The sequence below is a fragment of the Seriola dumerili genome, unplaced genomic scaffold, assembly GCF_002260705.1.
Source record: "Seriola dumerili isolate Sdu_G_001 unplaced genomic scaffold, Sdu_1.0 BDQW01000018.1, whole genome shotgun sequence".
Taxonomy (NCBI): domain Eukaryota; kingdom Metazoa; phylum Chordata; class Actinopteri; order Carangiformes; family Carangidae; genus Seriola; species Seriola dumerili.
This window is the reverse complement of record NW_019174273.1, coordinates 890,713-913,544: the sequence shown is the minus strand read 5'-3', so window position 1 is coordinate 913,544 and position 22,832 is coordinate 890,713. Positions and strand designations below refer to the sequence as shown.

The following is a 22,832-nucleotide window of genomic DNA, read 5'->3' as shown; positions in this document are numbered from 1 at the left end:
AAATACTGTATGTTAGAATCCATACACTGCCTGTCACACACTCAGGCTCGGAGGAAAATGCACCGTTTCCTAACTAAGTTACGTAATACTAGCGGCAGCGGTGTTTCTCAGGCTATGACCTGGCTGCTACACTCAAGGAACCACATACACTTTGTAACATGAGTGATTGTTCAATTTATATAGCACTTTAGCCCAATTATGATCAATATTCTGCCCTTTTAAGTGCGTGTTCTGTCCTTGTTGCTGACCCCCTACACCCTATCATGCCTTGGCGTTAGTCTCATGTACTTAAATGCTTTCTTTCCTCTCCTGTCTTTAAGTTATGTGACGAAAATATGAGTCAGCGATGTCTTATTAGCTAAAGCATGTAAGTAGTTTCTGTTTCTGAACTTAAAGCTAACAGTATAAACACTGACAAAGCCGCAGCCGTTAGCTGTCTTCAGCCGATAAAACCTACATTATGCTGCGTCATTTGAATTAAAATATACTGCAAATAACTATTACTTACCAATTTAGTTACGTGTTGTGATCAAATATCCGTTTAATTGATTATGAGGGAGAAAAACAACAGTTGTGAGGAGTGTCCTCAAACTGCCGCACTGTTTCTGAGTGTGCCTGTCTGCCCATAGCCGCAGCAGCTACAGCCGCTGGCCACGCCCCCGCCTGCGTAGCACGCTTCCTACGTCATCACGCAGGCGTTTACGTACCACATACGTTTTTTCAAAAACAATTAAAAAATTTAAATAAAAAATAACGTATCTACAGAGAATAAAAGCAACTAACACCACTTTTTTCTGTCAATATAAAAGTAAGTACATTTGCTTAAGTACTGTACTCATATATTATACTTTTTACCACACTCGTTACTTTTATTTGGCTGGTACTAGTTAATTGATTAAGATTTTACACGGAAAACATACAATAAGTTCATTAAATTCAATACATTATAGATAATATGTGCACCACCACCAATGTCATCAGCATTAAAAAGCTTTTTACACATTAATTCACCAGTGACCAACGATAATGACTAGCCAACTTTTAGCTTAAATACTACATACTACAGCATACATACTACATGAAAGTATTAATTCATTAATTAATCTATGACTTACCTAATCTATTCAGAGAGAGACAATGATAATACTATTGATAATGATTATAGTTACCTTGAACTTACTCAGCCATTCCTCAGATAAACTCACTGTTGCAACGTAGAGTTGTCTTCTACTGTCATCTTGTGGAAATGATTGGTATTGCAGGTTTCAACAAACGTATTCAAACTTTTTTATATACAGTCTGTGATTCAAACCTGCAGCTTCAACTTTGTACACCCAACCCAAGTCACACCCTTGAACCTGTGCCTGTGGTTGTCATGGTTAATTTGAAGATTTTTACTGAACTACAGCAACAGGTGGAAATAACTTCTGGCAATGTGGCAACAACACTGTCAAGCTGTTTTGTTTTCATGTCATTTTGGAGTCCTCAGGGGCTCCACCCAGTAGGCATGGCACAGGTGACAAGCAGGTTCAGCAACACTTCAGCAAAACCAGAATTGTGTTGCACCTCAAACCAAAGTCTGTTAAGACTGTAGAAGGAAGTTTCTGTTTCTTGTCTTTTATCAAAAGGATAACTTCCCTTATGGCATTTTTTCAACTGGAACTTTGACATTTAATCTGGACATGGACTGGAGTAAAAATTATGTATGTTAAAATAATTATGTTATATTAGTTTTTATCTACTACAGCCTGTTGAAGGTGGACAACAGACATTTTTTCAATGTTATGGAGCTCATATTTTGAGTGTTTTGTAACTCACACATTGGAAATACTTGAGATCTGTGTTCACCGTTGGAAATGGGGACCTCGGTTTTATCTGAAGTCAGGACTCAAAGAGGAGTTTTTTGCATGCTTCTGCTCCTCTTGCTCTGCTGCTTGGCTGGAAAATGTGAGCTTCAGAAATCAAAACCTTTATCGGCAACCAACCTCCCCACTGTCAAACCTTTCCAAGATCAAAACAATGAACCTCAGGCCTTCCCCGAAGAGGAGAGGGCCAGCCTCCCTGTGTTTACTATGGACTACCCTCGGATACAAGTCCCCTTTGAGTTTACACTATGGATACTGTTGGCCTCCTTTGCCAAAATTGGTATGTTTGGATGAACCACCATGTCTAGTTTTACATTTGTGCATGAAGTAACAGAGTTTGTATCAGGATTTGCAACCAGAATAATTGCACAAACATTACTATGGGTGGCAGCAGCCTTCATTTTGCAGTAAGAGATTAGCACATGAGACTAGAGTCCAGTCTTTTCATTGTCTTCTCTCCAGGTTTCCACATTTACCACAAAATCACCATCTGGATCCCAGAATCCTGCCTCCTGATTACCATCGGCCTCATCGTCGGCGGCATCATGCACTCAGTTAAAGAGGAGCCCCCGGCTGTGCTCAGCTCCAATGTCTTCTTCCTCTACATGCTCCCACCCATCGTTCTCGACAGCGGCTACTTCATGCCCACAAGGCCGTTCTTCGAAAACGTTGGCACGGTGCTGTGGTACGCCGTGGTGGGAACTCTGTGGAACAGTATTGGCATCGGGCTTTCTCTGTTCGCCATCTGCCAGTTTGAGGTGTTTGGAGTTCAAGATATCAACCTGCAGGTCAGTGAAAGTCACAGGGACGACAGGGTGGTGTGTATCAGGTTAATCATATGTTAAAAGTGTGACAGAGTAGGAAAGTGATTTCTGTTGATTGAAAGGTCAAAGGTGACATCAATGTGTATCTTGTAATGCACTGAATGTGATATTTTCACATGTGGTTTTGATATTTTACTATAAAGTTGAGCTTTTACTTTGCTATTATATAGTCTGGAATATTTTGAAGGAAGACTGTTAAAAACAAAACAATATCTGCCTTGCAACTAACCATCTCATGTCTGTGGGCAAAGGTAAAACCTGAACATTGCACCCCAGCTTTGGAGCTAATATGGACAAAAAGTCCTTAAATCAAAATGTAAACATCCACTATTCAATGACAACTGGGCGTACTCCATCTGCTGCTGAAGATCATGTGATATGATCGAAAGCTTCATAGCAGCTACTACTGTAAATGTACGTAATGGTGGGATTGTTTTCTTAAATAATGGAGGACTTTCTCTAAATGTGAAGTGGTGGATTGAGTGTAAATGCCCGTAAACCAAACAGAAGAACTTTATTTGTTTTTTTACTCCCTTCACTTTTCAGGAGAACTTGCTGTTTGCCTCCATCATCTCGGCTGTGGACCCAGTGGCTGCTCTGAATGTGTTTGAGGACATCGGAGTCAACGAGCAGATTTACATAGTCATATTTGGAGAGGGACTCTTCAATGATGCTGTCACTGTGGTGCGTACAGTACAGCCTACCTTATAACAAACGAGGCTTATTGCTGAGGGATTTGATTTATTGGGCTGCAATTTCAGGCAAGTTTCTCTGCCTGTATTTGCTCACAGTTTGGCAAATGAGAACCATTAAAATTATGCCAGACTAGCTAATGCCTATTCCAGTCTGCAACATACTGATGGATGTATAGAGAACTGTCACTGGATTATCTTCATACTGTAGAAAACTAAAAAATGTGATGACTCTAAGGCAAGAGTTACAAAGTGTATTTTTCCATGCTTTTTAAGTGGGTTTATAGATTTTATACATGTGGCACATCAGAAATAATGATGTCCTGTCAAATTATAAGTCACATTGAATCTAAAACAAAGTGTTCAGATTTGCCTGAATTAGGACTGCAAACTTTACCACAGAAATTTCACCTCACACACAACCCCCCACTGAAGTTTGATCTTTTTGTGGTGGGAAAGAGGCAAAAAATGTCTTGTGATATGATCATTAATGCTGTATAAATGTTGGCAGCTAGTGTCAGCAGCTAATGCCCAGAATGCGACATTACATGAGTAAATTACAAATTTCTCACCACTGTGCATTTGTGAAAAAGCTTGCCATGCCTGGAGGGATGACACAGACTAGATCTCTGTGCCCCTGCAGTTTTGCCCTCAGTCTAGTTTGTCCAGTTCCCCATTGTTAAATGGGAATGTCAACCCGCCTTTGCTTTGGCTGAGTTTCGCTTGAAAGGCAAGTTTCACTTCCTGGCGCTAATTGGCTTCAGTTGCAAATTTTCTCCAAAGGACAAGTGTGCTTAGAATATGTCAGTTTTACCAGTTGAACAACCCAAGTCAGGTTGACACATGATCATCAGCCTGACCCAAAAATAAGTTGAACAGTTTTAACAGTAGCTGTATCAGAGGAGATTCATCAGTGTTTTAGCAGTTTGACTTGCTTGACAGCAGCTACCTGAAATCTGCCGTTTACTGTCTGTGTTGGTGTTAAGTGTAAAAAATACACCCTACATCCAGCCTTGATCTGTATGTGGACTTATTTTTTATCTGATCTCAGGTGTTCTGTCTTTGTGCCTTGCTCTCCTCAGGTACTGTATAGCATGTTTTCCTTCTTGGCAGACCTGCCCATTGTTGAATCCACTGACGTGTTCCTTGGAGTGGCCCGGTTCTTCGTGGTGGCGGCCGGCGGAGTCCTCTTTGGCCTTCTGTTTGGATTCGTGGCAGCGTTCACCACACGTTTCACCCACAACGTCCGTCAGATCGAGCCCCTCTTCGTCTTCATGTACAGCTACCTGGCGTACCTGGTGGCCGAGCTGTTTGCCATCTCCAGCGTCCTGGCGTAAGTGAAGGCCAAACCCAGATCGGTCCACACAGCTGAATGAGAAAACACAAGTGTTTGGAGAGTTAGAAGTTATAGAAATGCAGCAGGTTTAATGAGCAGAGGGTTGCTGGTTTCAAATACAAAATACAAATATATCAGGATTGTGAATAAAAATGTGTTGCAGTTGCTACATTTTTTAATATTTGGAATATAAGAGTTTACAGAGGTTGCAGCGCTGAGAATACCTGCACAGATTCTCTAAATGCCACTGAAATGTGCTTTATTGCTTCCTTTCCTTTCGGCTTGGAAATATGGAGTTTACCAAAGAATAGTAGATAACCCTGCTCTGTCTGCATTAAGAAAGTTACAGTATAGCTGTGCATACATACACAAACTATAAGGGCATGTTTCCTTGGCTTTCTGTGGTGGCTATAGAACTGAATGCGGGCAATAGCTGCTCCTAGATGTGAATCTTTACCCTCCAGACTCTAAACATGTTTGTCTAAGGCTTGATATTTATACAACTTGCACAAACTTGCTCCTCCATGTTTTCCACCCTCTGTGGACATGACACAAAGGGAGCGAGAGTTATGTTTGACATGACATCAGGCAACGGATGCATGTGTCAAATATTCAAATGATAGCATCGCCTAACAAATGCATCATCATCAGTTTTTTTAAGAGTTTATTCAGTGTAAGAGGTGATGGAAGATACTCGGCTCATTAAGAAACATTTTGAAACAACTCTAAGTAGCTAAATTTGAAGATACATGGGTGTACATGTTGTGCAGCATGGACTGATGGACAATGATGAATTAACCTCACCCCTTACCTGCTAACTGCCACAGGAGGAGGCGTCTGTAGGAGGGCTACTACTTGGGTTTATCTGCAGGGTTAAATACAAACCTCTCCATTGCAAAAGCTCAGTCACACATTTCTGTTTTTTTCCCTCCCTGCAGCATTATCACATGTGCTATCACCATGAAGTACTACGTGGAGGAGAATGTGTCTCAGAGATCCTGCACCACCATTCGCCATGTGGTGAAGATGCTGGCAACCGTCTCCGAAACCCTCATCTTCTTCTTCCTGGGTGTTGTTACTATAACGACCGAACACGAGTGGAACTGGGCCTACATCCTGTTTACGCTGCTCTTTGCCTTCATCTGGAGAGGACTGGGTGAGAGAATCAGTTTATCGGGGAGATCATAACAAAGCTCTTCTCCAGTTTCCCGAGTTTATCAATCTTAAGTCTTTTTTCTGTCCTACAGGAATTCTGGTGTTGACACAGATCATCAACCCGTTCCGTACCATCCAGTTCAATTTCAAGGACCAGTTTGGACTCGCCTACGGAGGCCTACGAGGGGCAATCTGCTTCGCCCTGGTCTTCACCTTGCCCGATAACATCAACAGAAAGAATCTGTTTGTCACGGCTTCGATCGCCATGATTATATTCACTGTTTTCATACAGGTAGGTCATTTGTCACCCTGTACGTCCTGTTGTATAATGTGTGGAGAATTTAAACAGCCTTTTTATATATGTATTTAAATATTTTCTACCGTTCTTGAAAGTCATACCTACCACCAATTACAATCGCTTATAAATGGTGTCACAGTTAAGTTGAATTTATCTATTTTGTTTTTAAATGTTCTTCTTTCCAGGGCATCAGCATCCGTCCCATCGTAGAGTATTTAAACATCAGGAGGACCAACAAAGACCTGAACACCATCAATGTAGAAATCCACACCAGGGTAAGTATCAGCTGCAACAGATTTAGTTTTCTGTTCTTCACTGATTTCAACCCTTTTTTTTTTTTTTTTTTTACATCCCTGTGTTTGACTGTATTTTGTCCAGGTGATGGAGCATGTTGTCTGTGGTATTGAGGACCTGTGTGGCCAGTGGAGTCACTACTACTGGAAAGACAAGTAGGATTATCTGATTATCTATGTTAACGTGATTCGATTGAAATTATAATACGTTCTTATGTTTCTTGCCATCTCTCCTCCTCTAATGTGAACCAGTGGCTCTCTTCCTGCAGATTTACACTGATTTGCTCATGAATTTAAATCAAGATAGAGAACACAAAGCTTGATATGCCAATAATCTTTATTCCTTTGTCTGTGCGTCAGGTTTAAGAAGTTCAACGATCGTGTTTTGAGGCGTATCCTGCTTCGAGACAACAGGGCCGAGTCCAGTATTGTGTCTCTGTATAAGAAACTGGAGCTGCAGAACGCCATTGAAATACTGGACACACCTGTGGCAGACCTCAGTGCAGCGCCATCTATTGTCTCTCTGCAGTAAGTTGAACAGATTGAACGGTTTCAACCTTATTTATTAATAAAAGACTTAGTTTCTCATTAAGTGGAAAATTAACAAAAACTCTGCACATAGATGGGATTTCCTCCATAAAGTCAATAGTTTTAAATGTTAGTGAGTCTTGAATAAATGTTTTTCACTCAGATACTCTGCAACCTAATAGCTTCACAACCTGGCAGCCCAAACGTTGTAGCATTAAATCAGCTTCTGTGTTGATACACAGGCAAAGTCTTTAAGTAAGACAACAGAAACTGGATCTGCTTGAGTTGAGTGCATCAGCTAAATGCACAAAACTTTGATACTAAATCTAATTTGGCTCCAGCTGATGATGCCGTTTTCCACCCTAGATCCTAAGTCCATTAATGTCAGTAGTAATAATAAAGCATTATACTTCGTAAGTGTCTAATTCACTGCTCATTGCTCTCGCCTGCAATCAGTGATGAGATGAAGGAGGCATCTCGACCGAAGAAGAAGTTCCTGGCTGCTGACGTGAGGAAAATGCACGACATCCTGTCAAATAACATGTACAAGATCCGACAAAAGGTAACGTCAACGCCACAACTGCAGAGAAATATCCTATATATTTTATATTCCACACAGTATTTTAACACTTAGGCTGTGTTTGTGTCATTTGCCTCTGTCCTAAAAGGGGCAGTTTGCTTTTAAATTGTCTAAAACTAAAATGAAGTTTAGTTTAACACCATTTCAACAACTTCTTTTCAACCTTCACGACTACAGGTTCAACACTTTTTCTCCTCTGGGAAATTTTCCTCTTCAGACATCTTTTACCTGAAACTGCATGTGTGTGTTAGTGTGTGTAATGCTTCTCACCGGCAGTCTGACCTTACATGGTCATTTTTGAGCAGACCGTTGTATAAAATTTGAATAAGACATCATGACAGCAGTAGGGATAAATTTAATGAGCTAATATGCCTTAGGTTGAAAAATAATTATAAAGCCTTTGAGCAATCAAATGGAATAAAACATTTTGACAGTGGAAACATTTAAACTAATCAAATTTACAGAACCATAACACCAGGGTTAAAATGAGTAAAAATAATAATTTCAATAATTTCAATAATATTGAAAGTTAATTTGTGTTTTTAAGATAAAAGAGCAGTTAAAGTGAGGTTGTAAGAGTCATTAGCAGATTCAATAATTTATTTGAAAAGTATTTTTGCAGTTTGAACTTTGTGAACATTGAGAACATTATTTTTACTATGGCTTCTATTAAACACTATTTTTTTCTGCAAGAAATCATCTGAACTTTTCCCAGACTTATAGGATAAGACTGACATTATTCTATATTTTTGTGACTGTCAACAAATCTCATGAAAAGACCAAAATCAACGATGTGTTTGATCTGTCTCTTGATACTTTCTGACTTCTCTACTCTGTCTGTGGCCCTCAGCCTCATAGTAAAGATATACATTTTTAAAAATGGGTCATAAATATATAGTATCATCTTTAAAAAAATGCTTTTTAATTTCCTAAAACAGCCGGACTCTGTAGTTTCAGAAAATGTTACAATAACAGGGTTAAATAGTGAATTTGTTGGGGACTACTTTCAGCTGTGGATTGATACACATTTGGTGCTCTAGTGAGTATTTCCAGAAGCAGGACAGTGTGTGTGTGTGGGATGGAGTCAAAATAAACTACAGTGTGTGTGTTCATGGTGATCAAGGAACATGTCACCCAGAGTAACAGTGTGACTCACTGATGTGTTGTTAATAGCTTTTGGAAACAATGGAGCTGTACAGCTCAGAGGAAAAAGATATATCAGGCTTGTTAATAGGATTAATTAATTGTTTTGGTGGTTTCAAAAGCAGCAGTGAAGCTCAATTGTTCAATTCTCTCCAAATATCTCACAATGTTCACCAGACGATGGCGTACACCAACAAGTACAGTCTGCCCGACGAAAGCCGAACCAGGGAGATTCTGATCCGCCGCCACGCGAGCATCAGACGCAGCCTCCGTCCCGGAAGTCTCCGTGAGATGGTGGGTTTTTATTTTGGCCGACATTAAAAATATGTTGCCACCTTTTTTCCCCCACCCTGCCTGACCTTCAGTCTTCTTCCTCTTCCAGCCTGCACTAAACATCCCCAAGTCTCAGAGGTACTACTCCCTGCAGGCCGGTGGAGATCTGGAGTCTGCCCTCAGAAGACGAAGTTTCGGTGAGTTCGTAGAAGTTTGATTTGTCTCTCTAGATGAATAAATCACATAAAAGATGACTTCTGGTTGAACTATAATCAAATCCTGGTGTTATATTAGGTGGTAGTGAGGTGGGCCGTCCCTCAGCTCGTCTCCAGTCCTCTGGTGTGTCGCCCCGCTCCTCGTCCCGCTCCTCGTCCAGCTCTCTGGTTCCTTTAAGGAGGTTGAACACCATCCAGGAGTCTGGGAGTGCAGGGGAGCAGCCAGCTGCTTCTCCCCGCCCACACTCTCCATCTCTTGGAGTACACCCTTCGGACAAGAGGGGTCCCGGAAATCTTGGTGGTTCCAGCTTCAGAGTCAGGAAAGCACCAGCTTCCGCACCCAGGAGACCCAGCTCAGATTGGGCAGAAGGAGACGAAGACCCTGCCAACCCCGAACCTCCAGGAGGAGGGGTGGAACCAGTGCGACCTCCCCAGCTACCACCACCTCGTGGCTGGATACCTGAGAACCAGGATGCCAGAGAAAATGGGGCAGGAAATCCCCTACTTAGACACTCGTCACAGGGGTCTCGAGGCACAGGGAGATCATGACGAACAGAGGACCGAGGGAAGGATTTTGAATCAGGTCGGCTGCTCCGGAGCACAAACAAGAGGCTCATTTACAAACTTGAACTTCAAAACAGAAGAGTTTAGTTGAGAAAGACTCTTGATATTACCTGCCTGTTCTCTTAATTATGCTGGGGTTTTTTTTTTACTCATCTTTTCTAGATAACATTTGGCTATTTTACTTTTAATTCATTGAACAGAGAGGTGGTGGTGTCCACATCCCACCCTCTGTTTAAGACAACAGGTGACAATCAGCAAAGGAAAAAACCTTGGATTGTAGCTCCCAAAAAAGTTTGAGAAATGATCCCAGCAGGACTGAAATGTCTTTCAATCTAAAAAAAAAACTATTAGTACGTTTTTTTCCTGAACCAAGTTCCTGCTTTCTGCCTCCTGAAATCTTTCTGTTTGCAAAATCAAAACTGCAATCCTGTAATGCAACATGCAGGGCCATCATCTGCATGGTATGCAAGTGTTTTTGCACACACACACACACACCCTTTTTTTATTTGTCAGTTTTTATAATTGTGCATGGGTTTATTTGTGTGTGCCAATAAAGGGCACAAATTGGAAGCCATGAAAGTCAATAGTTTAAATGACTGTAATATTTAAAGTGAGCATACACTATATTATGTACTGGTATGGTTTTAATGTGGCATGAGTACTGTATGAAAATAAATACATTCATGCTGATGTTGCCTTTCCATCTGTGCAAACAAATACTCAACATTAGCTCCACATGATCCTTGTTGTCATCTTGTAAAAATAGCAAATTTTCTGCACTCCAAAGCCAGAAACAAAGGGATTAATGAGTGATTAACTTCAGCTGTCATTCAAGCCCACGCAAGGCAGGCCTCTTGGTTACTTCCATACAGTCAGTGCAAGAATAATACATTTGTTAGAGAGAGAGAAAAAACTGTATTAATCGGGTTATTATTGGTTATTTATATTTTACCACCTCCCCCCTCCCCCACCCCCCCCCCACCACCCCCCTCCCCACCACCACCACCACCACCATCCAATGAAACAGATGGCAGCAACGTTGCCTCTGCAGTGTCTGCTAAAATTAACTGCGAGTTAAGCTTGGAGTTTGAGCCAGTAACTTACACAAGTTCGGAGGAAATATAGTAAAGATTATTTCTTTCTTTTTTGCATATTACACAACAAACCTTGTCTCATCATTGTAAGTCTAATTCTGATTTATTAAACCTTGAGTCTTACATCTAAAGATTTGAGGTAGCGACTTCCTTCTGGATATAGATCCACTTATATAACCAGATGACATACGGACATGGAGTAATGTTACACTATTGAATTATACCATTTAACCAATGCATTTGAAAGCAGGCAGAGGACCCACAGGTACTATCAAACTCAAGGAAGACTGTTTAGTGCTCTATCTCCTCTCTGCTGTTGGCTTTAATGTCCTCTTTTATTAGTCCACCCGACTCCCTGACAGCCTTCCTCGCCCGGTGTCATCTTTCAACGTTTACGTCTTTATATCTGCCAGGCACAGAGAGCGAATGTTATAAAATATCAGTTTTTCTGCACAGTGCTTTCTGATAATGTCGTTTCTTAAAGGTCCTCCGAAGAAGAAACCTGATTCCTCTTGAAATTCAGCAAATAAAAGGATGGGAAAAAGAAGCAGAGGTGTTCAAAGTCCCACTTAAAATTTCATTTTGGGAACAACTTGCTGCCTGTAACTTATCTGCTGACACACGGGAATGTATGTACAAAATCAAATTCTGCATGGTCGCAGCAGCAGAGGGCTGGAAATGTTCAAATATGAGTTGATGATTCTGTTTAAAACGGCACCAAATTTACATCTTTTCTCATAACTTTGAGTCAGAAAAGATGCAGTTAATTTACAGTATTTAATTCTCTCTGCCTTTGGTAGAAATTATATTTCAAATCTCTGTTTGGAGTGACTGGGAGAAACATTTTGTGTTGGAAAGTCAATGAAAAGACTACAAAGAGACACAAGACAACTACAAAGACACAACAACACGTCTACAAAGATTCACAAAAGGAGCAAATAGATAAAAACTGACAACAAAGCGACGTAAAACACCGACAAATGATACAGTTTGTCATGTATTTTGTGTCTGGCGTCCTATGAAGGAGGGGTGGGAGGGCTTATACAGGTCTATGCCCGTTCGTTCATATTAATCAAACATCAGCTCATATCAATAATTTTCTAAAAACCTGAGAAGAATGAAGCTTGATTTTTTTTAGGAAATACACGAAACAAAGTTCATTTGTATTAAAAACAGGTTGAAGAAAATCTGGACTTGATGAGGAGATTTTGTGCTGTTGATTTGTTTTGCAACAAAAACCACATAACTGTTACAAATGTGTTGGCATTTATTGTGAAAGTGTCTACATTAACTAACAAGGTGCATCATTAATTTCTCATGTCATAACTGAGTATAAATCCTCCACCCTGGCCTTCAGGCTCATTACACACCACGCTGTGTTTGTCTTGATTAGTTGGGGCTCCTCTAATTAAAGATGTTCCACTGTGATTAGTAACATTTCATCATTAACTGAAAATCACTACAGTATGAAATTGACTATTTTTCTAATGGGTAAAGAAAAAAATAACAAACTCATGATAAATGCACAAATTGGGTGAATTATAAATATGGTGAATATATGAAGATTAATCAGAGGAGAGAGCGTCAGAGTTAGTTTAAATACAAACCTTCGATCACACACACATCCTTGTTAGACAATGAATGGTTTTCTACATGTCACTTGTTTTTAAAGGGTTTATTGCCTTTCAGTCACATATCCACTCATTCTCACCATTTGTCTTTCTTTGATTAAGAAGCAGAAAGTACGGTGGCCTCTTGGTTCAAAAGACTGTGCTGGAATTTCTTTATTTCTTGTTTTATTTTCTTCATAACATTCAGAGACGTTTATAGTGGAAAATCAATAAATATCTACTTTATTTTTTGGTCAGAAATGAAGCATTATAAGGCGCAGTTATGTAATTTAGCGATTACAGCAGCAGAACAGGCTTTTCTCACATCTATAATGTTGGAGAGAAATGTGGACATGATCATTACCACATTTACTGTGGTGTAAGTGTTCTGCTGCAGCTAAACTGGCTTCATTTGAAAAAGACACTTGCACCATTAGATATCACAACTTAAATGACTGATTTAAACAATCCCCATAAAAATAAATGGCAGTAAACACACAATTTCCATCTAAAAAAAAAAAAAATCATTAAAAATAAGAAAACAAAACAGAAAACACCTGAAAGTTACAATTTGCCATGTGTTTTAATTGTTGGGTTCCTGAAGCGACCACTGCGATATAAGAGGGTTTTCCATCCTGCCATAATTCTGGAGGGGAAAAGCTCTTTGAAAGTTATGGACATAAAAAAGAAAAGTACTGCAAAAAAAACCAATGTGTTAGCCGCCATCTTTAAACCTTTGTCAGAATATCCCAAAAATCCCAACGGACTTCTGCATAGATTTATCGTATCCACCCATAAAGAGCCTGAGCTGGAAGTTGACCTCCTGCGTGGACGCAGCACTTTATAACCTTTGAATGGAAATCCAATGGAAACTTGGCTGGTGGCAGTTCATAACGTTAAAAGCTGCACATGCTCAATTAGAGTGATCATATGCTGGACAATAAATATGATTAGTGGCATGGAAAACAGCCAGCTCATCAAATATGCATCACGGACATACATTTTTAATGGGGACAACCGTTTACTGTAACGTACAACAACAAATCTGGGAAGAGGGATGAAGATTTAACATGGACACGTACATATGGATATGAGGCTTAGTTACAACGACTTTCATCATAAATCTTTCACAAACTGATTGATGATCTGCACATGTGGAGTTTATACGCTAACAGACATCTAATGATTTTAAATAAATCTCATTAGTCCTTGGCGCCAAATTAAAGCAACATACTGTTTTGTAAGTGATACTAAATCCACTGCACCTTCTCTCTACGCTATAATTCTTAGCACAAGATCAATTTAATGGGCATTTTCTCATGGTCAATTTTCCACTTCCAGGTTCTACCATTAAAACATCAATAAATAACTGTAGGGCAACAAATGCTGGAGGAAATAAAGGAGTGTTGAACAGAACCTGCTTTTTGAGCATCGTCATGTTTAGTTACATTTCCTAAAACTTGAGTCAAGTTAAATTACATCAATTATGTCAGGCAATTGACTTAAAATATGTTCATGTAGCCTGATGTGCCCTTTAATTTTCACTTCTTCATTCAGTACCCATAAATTACCATAATTATGGTGGCCAGCTGTGATTGGCTGCTTGTGTTTGCTGCTAATTCCTGGAGACTGTGCATGGAAACACTTCATAACACAACCTGCAACTTAGACTCTAATTTCATTGTATGAACCAGGTCCGAACAGAATAGTGACCTGCTCCAGTAGAAGAAAATAAGATTATATGGAATCGTGTAAATCATGTTTATATACAACTAAACTGCACCGCCATTCTACAAAATGTATTTCCTGTCGCAGAAAGATCATTTCTAGGAGACAGGGCTGTACATACTGGGGGACCAAAAGAAAAAGGTACTGGGAAACAAAACTGACAATGTTATTCTCACTGTATAATTAATAATAATTAAACAATCTATTTGTTGTATACGATTACATTACTTTAGTGTGTTCATTTTTCCTGTGTATCTATTGCGAGCTGCTGAAACTGGACCAACAAAAGATAAACCCGCGGACAGTGTTGGATGGATAAAAAATTCCGTTTCTTTCCTTCTGCTTCTTCAGTCTCTACTCAGACTGAAACAAACAGAAGCTGGTTCACCAGGGGTCCAAGTTTCATCCTGTCAAAACACCTCTCGTGCAAACACGAGACCACCCCTGTGAGATGCATTAAACACATCACAGGGATGCTTTAAATGTAAAAAGCTTGAAAAAGCAACATGCCTGCAATTTCTTTGCCTGGAGCAAATTTGCATTCTGATGAAGAAACGTCTTCGTATGTGGGAGGCACTGGCAAACATCCTGGTTTATGAACTGTCTGTCAGCTGCATGTGAAGCTGCACACACTCTACAGAGAGGGAAGAAGAGAAAAAAAGAGAGAGAGGGGGCGGGACTGCGTTTAAATGTGGCGTTCGGACCATTTTCTGCCACAGAAAGAAACAAAGGAGGGAAAACATACTGTGTTTTTAAAACGCGTCGCCTGGGGTGAAGCATTTCCAGCCTTCAGTTCTCAGTGGCGTCTGTTTCTGCTCGCAGGAAACTTCACAACTGAACAGCTGCGACTGACGGGGAGATTTTATTTTGATACCCAGTGTTTCAGGTAAAGGGGCATTCAGTGAAAGTGAGGAGCAGAGATGAATCAAACTGCGTCCGTCTCCCATCAGATTGAGTGTCAGCCAGCCAAGGACAGCAAGGTAGGACTGATTTGTTCAATGCTGTGGTTTGTTTGTCATCACTGACAGGATGTAAACCCGGCATACTAACACTGAACATCTGCCAAACTTTATCTCAGCTGTCACACTCTCTTTGATCCAGACTGATCATTTTCATATCCATGAGCGGCAGCTGCCTCAGAAATCTGCTGCAAACGGTGGATATTTCGTTTTTTAAATGAAAGTTATGTTGTGTTTATCTGCATGATAAACACAGGAATGTAATTTTTCTCCTTCACTTCTTTTTGTTATCACCTTTTAATTATCTTTAGAGAGGCAGGACCCTGTTTAATTCATTACATTTAAAGTTTTCGTGTGTGATTGATTGAAAATCATCCTTTTCATCCTTTTCTAAAATACTGAATAAATACTGGTTCCTCATGTCAGTTTTGAGGATGTCATTATGTTGGTGTTGTGAAGACAGTAACTCAAGGACGCAGTAGAAACTTCCTCCTTAATCACCCATATGTAGCAGATCTGATCAGAGTTTGACGCGCCTTGCTGCATAAATGTGGATATTGATAATGGGTTTTAGAAACTTCTAAGCCTCTTATTTTTCACGGTATCTGCAGATCATGTAAAAGTGAGGATGTTTTGTTTTGTTATGTTAGCAATCTGTCGCAGGAAAAACAGGCAGCCGAGGATGAGGATTGCCACTCTTTGAGTTGAAATCACCAAATAATGGAAATCTGTGTGTCTCCATCAGCATCAGCAGCATGTTCTTGTTGTATCTCGAGAGGCAGCAGCAAATTTATGAAGCAACTAAAACCAGGTGACACATGAGGCTGGATCACTGAGCTTTTGATTTATGACACAATTAAAACCACTCAGGCTAAATAATGCAAATGAAAAGCAACAAAGCGTCCATGGTCATTTTTTTTTTTTTTTACTGTTTCCATGTCTTCTCGGTGATTTGCACTGTGACTTCTGGACTGGATAGCGTCAGGGGAAAGGGGAAAAAAGTCAAGCTAGAGAAAAAAAAAAGAAGCTGTTGGAGAAACAACATGAGCAACGTTACTTGTCATGTATCTAAGGAACTACTTCTTTCTGTGCATGTGGCTGCCGCTGTTATCGAAGCTGCCTCCTGCCAGATTACCCCCGTCCTGCTGCTGTGGGGCTACAGCAGCACAGGATTGTACGGGATTATACTGTGGCTGTTCGTTTCGCTGTCTGAGGGATCTGCTCGCAGCTCAGAACCGCTTTGCATAAACTGCAAGCAGTAATGAAGCTCTTTAATGTTGGAGCAGGAGATGCAGACATTTGCTAAACTTTTACTTTTAAACCTTATGGAGCTTCATTCTAGCCTATAAACGCTCTCTGTTAATGAGTGTGGAAAACACTAAAAAAGAAATGACAGGAGGCAAACATGACCTCAGCAAAAGGGTCATAAAGTCAGTGGTCCAAATTAGTTTAGAAAGTGATTTTGAAGTTTTGAGGCCAGGTATGATTTTTCATGGTTCAGATGTCATCACACAGTAAAACCTACAAAGTATGGACGGTGTCAAATGAGCAAACTCCATTTGCTGATAAAAGCTGTGAGATGCGGAGAAAGCTCTGGAAGTAGCCAGGAAGTGGAAAATGATTTTGTCAAACTGCTGAGGTCTGCTGAGGTCCTGAGGTCAACAGCATTCCATACTTAGTAACTCGTCTTTCAAGCTGTCTCACGGTTACTTTGTACGTTCCCCTATTCAATGAAGAATAAGTAAAAGAAAGAAAACGTTGTGAAGAGCATTTAAAATGGATATAAAGGTTTCCGTACAGGATGTGTTGGGCTGTCCGCCCACACAGGACCTGCCGCGATGAAAAGCAACTGAGGGGAATTCGCCGCCTGTGAGACAGAGGCCTTAACAGAGCGGCCGTGGTCACCCTCGATTCACAATCTGTAACAAAACAGCCGCCAGACGTCTTTACAGCACGTCAGTCAACTCACTCTGTGTGCAGTCTCAAATCAAAGGTGCACCGGAGGCGTGAAATCTAAACATAGTCACTGCCAAAGCAGAAATCATAGGTATAAACATTAACTATGCAGCAGTATGTGCTGGTAACATCTTTTCTCACTGTCAAGCTCTTCTTATTTAGAACAGTGGCATGTTAGGGCTTATTGTGCTCAGCTCGATCAGTTCAACCAGTTACTCTAGTTCCTCTGTTTCCTGTGTGTTGATTGGTCAGTATTTCTAAATGTGGCATCTGTAACTTTGTTAGAAGGCAGCTGTTTGTACATGCCAGCAGTTTTCTGTGTGGCTGTCTTCATTATCTGCCATGCATCAGCTTGATAACAGCACTGCTCCGATTGCGGTCTGACCTGACTCAGCTTCCAGCTGTTTTTTTTTTTTTTTTAAACTCCAGAGAAAACTTCCTCTGGCCTCGTTAACTCTCAACATGATCCACGATAAGCAAAGTTTTTGGATAACCCTTCTAATGTGCATCAGCCAAGTTCAGTTCCAGCTGCTTCCACAGGGTCCAGTTGGATTGTTTTCATGACCAGGTCAATGATGAATGGGAACAAGAGTGGTGACAGAGATTTTGATTAAAAAACCATCAGTTTCGCTCAATAAAATGTCAGGAAATAGTGAAAAATGTCTGTTACATTTTTACTACAGCAGAGGGCAATGTCTGTAAATGTCTTCCTTTGTCCGACCAACAGCCGTAAATATTCTATTTACGATGATATAAAACGGAAAACTACAGAAAAGTGGCAAATTCTCATATTGAGAAGCGGGAAACCAGTAAATATCTATCTAATTTTCTAACATTGTTGACCTTTTATTTTCAGGCCTGATCTCTTATCATCTGATTCGTTGATATTATACAAACCTTCCCCAGCAGTGGCAGCACTTTCTTCTGTATTTTTTGCATTAAAATGATCATATTTGAACTACTTTCCTTTAATATGTGCAGATGGAAGCAGGTTGAACGTGAATCCGACATGCTGGAGGATTTTATATGAAACATGAGATTATAAATGTAGTTTAACTGTGGGCCTGATTCACTGTTATGTGCAGCTGGTTAGTTCTGGATTCAATCCTCAGAGCTGAGAGCAGTTGGTAAATTGGACTTTATTAATGAGGTACACAAAAATCCCTGTTTAAAATTATGCATATGTATTATGTTGTCGTAGAACAAAATGTAAACAGTGGCTCACTTTACTTACTAATTTAGTTTTTTTTCTGTTTTTTCACTTCCTCTCCATCTCCTCACTTTCAGTTGCTGGCTGTTGCTAAGTAACATGTTAATCTAGGACATTTTTATCATATATAAATCAGTCAAATCCCATTTGCACAGGGTCAGGAGAGTGGGAGGGTGTTCATGCACTAGAGTTTGCAGTGAGTCAGTTGTAGCAGCGCCGAGCATCACTTTAAAATCTGTTGACATCGAGGAGTATGCTTGCTGTTTATTTATCCATCTTGTACGTAATTGAAGATATCCAAATGTTTTCATGAATCTGTCCTTGAACTCAAAAGGCTGAGTCTTACCACAGCAGGTAGATTTTGTTTTGTAGGGATTCACAGATCTGCCAGAAGAAGATTTAGGCACGAGCCCTGCATCAGCCACCTGCTGAAGTAAAGACCAGTTTTACCAGTTTTAATTATGGTTCCATCCATTTAGAGGGGTTTTATACATTACTGAGCCACATTAATATTGTGCTACTAAACTCTGTGCCTCTAATTTCTCCGCACAAATAGCTCAGCTCTGTAGCTTTGTGAAAGCAGTTCTGGTGTGAACTGAAGCAGCACATTTAAAGCATCTGTTCATGAAGTTCATCTGCATAAAGCAGAGAGTCCGAACCTGAGGGTCAGGACCCCTTAAGTGGGTCACAAGATAATTCAGAGGAGTCACGAGATGATTAATACATTTTTGGTTATTGTTTTGTAAAACACCAGAAAGTTGAGGGATTTACTGGTGAAAATTCCTCTTTAAAAAAAACAGAGATTTTTGAGATAAGGAAGTGGCAAATGGGCACTAGGTTTTCATCAAAATGTGGCACAAAAAAGATGAATTAATGTGAATTTTTATCTACAAATGTCACATGAATATTCGGAGTTGAGGGCTCCTGATTGTCCAGTGGGGTTCTATTAAACCATATCAGAGGAAGAAGAAGCTGCAAGGGCATGTTAAAGCACCAGCCAAATCCAAAATGCTGAAAATACCACTCTCTCCCAAAATGGTGAACTTTTCCTTTATGTTCCAAACATAACATGTAAAAGATTGCCACAGAGTTTAACCATCTTGAGCAGTTCCCAATCACACTTTAAATCGCTGAATATTAACATTAGCCCGGTGTCGTCACTGCCATCTGTTACCGTGGAGATGGATGCGCTCATTAGCATGTGAGAGGTGGAGGAAGGTGACAAATCCTGTCCTCATTATCACTGTATTTACTGCGCTCGTGCTCATAAACCTGTCATTAGCATGTTGACCCTTGAACAGTGATATGCATCAGTAGCCAATTCTAACGTCTCCCACTCACTCAGTAAAGCTGCTGCAGAGAAACAATACAATCGTGTGCATACTGAACGCTTTAGTGCGCTATGCCACTTAATGAAGGTGAAAAGCAACACTTTGAGTTACCGCTGCCTGAACCAATTCACACAAACAAGATTTGTTGTTTAGAAATCCGAAACGCAGAGCTGAGCTGTTTTGCACAGCCTACACTGTTATCTGGAAGCCAGGCTGTGTGAGAGATGAAGAGTCACACTGCCAAGTTTCCCCACTACCTAACACACAAGAATGCTGTCATTTCAAACTGAGGCTGAGTGACAGAGAAGAAAACAAAACTATGTCAGTACCTGAACGTAACATTCACTGTGGCGTGCTAACATTTACACTATTATTCTAAGGTCTCACACTACTTGTACTAATACTGCAACAGGCATTACTGCATGGCAACAGCTGCTAGAGTGGATTCAGACAATAAAACATTTTAAAGGTCCTTTAGTATAAAGGTAGATGTCCGTGTCTTCTTTGATTATAAAGAGTCTAGGTTCTATATAGAACTCCAGAGAGAAGCCTGAGAGATGAGATGTAAAACTACAATGAGATTTTTTGGTTCTTAAAACCACAAATATATCTTCTTACAGATCAATACTTCAAACAAAACACAGGAAAAGTGTCAAATATGGGACCTTTAATCAATTATACTACACTTAGAATCCATATAAGCCACTTCTATTCCAACATCTATTTTGTTGTAGCTATAACTACCACAAACAGTACTGCAATTGACATTTCCACTCCTACTGCTACTATATTAGCACTATTACTATGAATCTGCAGCTTTTGGCCCCCTCGGGGACAGAATAACAGACACAAAGTGACTGCATTTATTTGGTGCATACAGTAGTTAGTGTATAAATGAATGCAAGTCTATTTTTTGTCACTAGAGGACAGCCTTACACAAGCCATGGAAAAGCAATAAAGTAGCTGTCTCCCTCTTAAAAATCCCAATGCTTCTATATCATTCATTATTGTGATTTCATCTCAATTCTATTTGATGTTATTCACATTAAATTTATGCCACAGACAGATGCAAATAAGCAGGCTAGTGTGAGTTTACCCATCAAATCCATGGATCCATTCAAACCCCTAAAAATAAACAATAAACCAAAAAATAAAGCTTTGAATTTTAAACCTACTGCATGCAATCCACCCTTATTCATCCCAGCTTTTTTTTTTTTTTTTTAATCAGAAATGCTCTTGTCTTCTTTGCACATGCTGGTGTTTGCTTTGCAGTGTTTTATTTTTGGGTCAGTGAGTCACACTGTGGCTCATATGGCACAGAGGAATAACGTAAGGTTAGACTGCTCTGAAATGTAACCGCCCAAGGTCACTGTTACGTTGAAGGCAGCAGGCCACAGGCTACACACGCCTGAACAAGGAGAACCACTGTATTTCTCTTCAGTGAGATACAGCTGCTAAAGCCTTCAGCAAAACACCAGGTCTGGAGATGGGGCGATGTGTGCGTGGCAAATTCAAGGGTAAAAGCTAACAAGAAAGTCTCCTGCTATTATTTACACATGTCCACGTCTGAGCTGCCGTCCCTAATGTCGGAGGGGAAACTAATTTGTCCTGCCTTTTTTCTGTTATAGCTTCATTTTTACAGCAGAAACCAGAGAGTGTATCAATCTTATTATTTAATTCTTGGCAGGAAAACAAATAAGTGTTTGACCTTTAACCTTTGTTTTAATTTTTGTACGTTTTTCTCCAGTTTTTACCAATATGTTAAGCAGGTGAAAGAACTGTAGCCAAGACAAATGAATAATAAAGAGTTATCTTTGCTCCTGGGCTTTAATTCAGACAGTGTTTCACTATGCGACAGTCAGCGTCAGTCAAACACTGGGTCCCCTCCAGCACAGCAGCACCTACTATAATTTCTATAATCTGTCTAAGCAGGTTGAGTTAACTTTGAACTCCTTCTGTGCGGCAGAGACAACATTGCTGTTAGAATCCCTCCCTCCACACTGAAACCCCTCGAGGCTTTTCCTTGCTGTCTGTCAACCTTCATGCTTCTCGCTGATGCCTTGATTTATGGGTGTCATAAAATGTGCAACTTTTAATCTTCTTACTGACAAATTCAAGGCTCATGCAGTGTCCCGGTAAATTCTGTTTCAGGATCTACTTTGTCTTTAAATGTGTCTTGATACTTGGACAGATGGACAAACATAGATGACTAGACATCATGTCCAGATATTTCCTGACACTACTATCAACAGGAAATGGCAAATTCCGGTGGCAGAAGGCTTCCCTATTGATCCTCTATGATGCTTCAGTGCTTTGCCTTCACAGCACATAGGTTTCAGTGTTTCAGTTTTTAGCATGCAATACCTGCACAGATTCAGCACAGAAACACAGCCTTGTGGAGGTTGTAAATGCACAACTGAAGCAGACTAACACAAGACACAAAGAGGTAAAGTTAGACTGTGTAAATTAAAGGATTATTCTGGTCTCTTTAAACTCTTCTCTGCGTAGTTTATCTTTGCCCATCGTTACTTATTATAAAACTAGATACAAAGATGTCCGAAACAAACAAAGTGGTTTAGATAATCTGGTTAGACCGCTGGCCTGTTTACAAGCTCTAAATGGTAAGTGGACTGCACTTAAAGAGCTTTTCTCGTCCCATCGACCACTCAAAGCGCTCTACAATACCTGCCACACTCACCCATTCCCTCACACACACATACGCTGATGGAACAGCAATCACTGGCAGCTTGGGGTTCAGTATCCTATCATTTTTGTCGTAACGTTGTTTTGTATTGTATTCCCAGATCTCAGCAGTTACTTTGGTGAGTTGAATGTCATTATAATGAATACAAATTAAGGCTGAATGGCCATGACAATAAGACACAGGTTGTAATAAACATTTTTATCATGCATTAAAATAGCAAATGTGACTTATAACAACTCGTTTTTGTTGGTGTAATGATCGCTGAAATAGTAGATCCCCACTTGTTTTTAATGCGGCACTTTTAGTGTGCTGTAAATCTAGTTACAGTTTATGCACATAATTGATGAAATGTCTTTTTGAATGAATGCTGGGTTCTAATGTCACCCATGTTAAGAAATAGAGAAGTGATTGTTTGTATGTCTTAGGTAAGGTAAGAAAAGAATTTGTAAAAATCAATATCTTTTGACTTTTTCC

At 40.0% G+C, this 22,832-nt stretch overlaps 3 protein-coding genes across 13 annotated transcripts in view; 2 read left to right on the top strand and 1 right to left on the bottom strand.

Moving 5' to 3' along the window:
- LOC111232154 (type I inositol 3,4-bisphosphate 4-phosphatase-like) overlaps window positions 1–591 on the bottom strand; it is a 41,224-nt gene extending 40,633 nt beyond the window's left edge. For all 11 annotated transcript variants that reach the window (XM_022759565.1, XM_022759589.1, XM_022759612.1 and 8 more), the window contains exon 1: window positions 509–591. The gene's annotated coding sequence lies outside the window, so the exon portion shown is untranslated. The remainder of the gene's footprint in view (window positions 1–508) is intronic.
- A 1,076-nt stretch (window positions 592–1,667) lies between these two features.
- On the top strand, window positions 1,668–10,246 carry LOC111232703 (sodium/hydrogen exchanger 2-like). The gene is made up of 13 exons (XM_022760337.1): window positions 1,668–2,145; window positions 2,328–2,653; window positions 3,236–3,373; window positions 4,464–4,714; window positions 5,656–5,873; window positions 5,965–6,164; window positions 6,356–6,445; window positions 6,549–6,619; window positions 6,824–6,991; window positions 7,448–7,553; window positions 8,892–9,008; window positions 9,097–9,184; window positions 9,282–10,246. The coding sequence occupies exons 1-13, from the start codon at window positions 1,857–1,859 to the stop codon at window positions 9,749–9,751; spliced, it is 2,532 nt and encodes an 843-aa protein (XP_022616058.1). The 5' UTR covers window positions 1,668–1,856; the 3' UTR covers window positions 9,752–10,246.
- Window positions 10,247–15,118: 4,872 nt separating this feature from the next.
- Window positions 15,119–22,832, top strand: part of LOC111232487 (inactive dipeptidyl peptidase 10-like) — a 55,636-nt gene continuing 47,922 nt past the window's right edge. Inside the window, exon 1 of the mRNA XM_022760053.1 lies at window positions 15,119–15,178. Coding sequence (XP_022615774.1) covers window positions 15,119–15,178 — 60 coding nt within the window. The remainder of the gene's footprint in view (window positions 15,179–22,832) is intronic.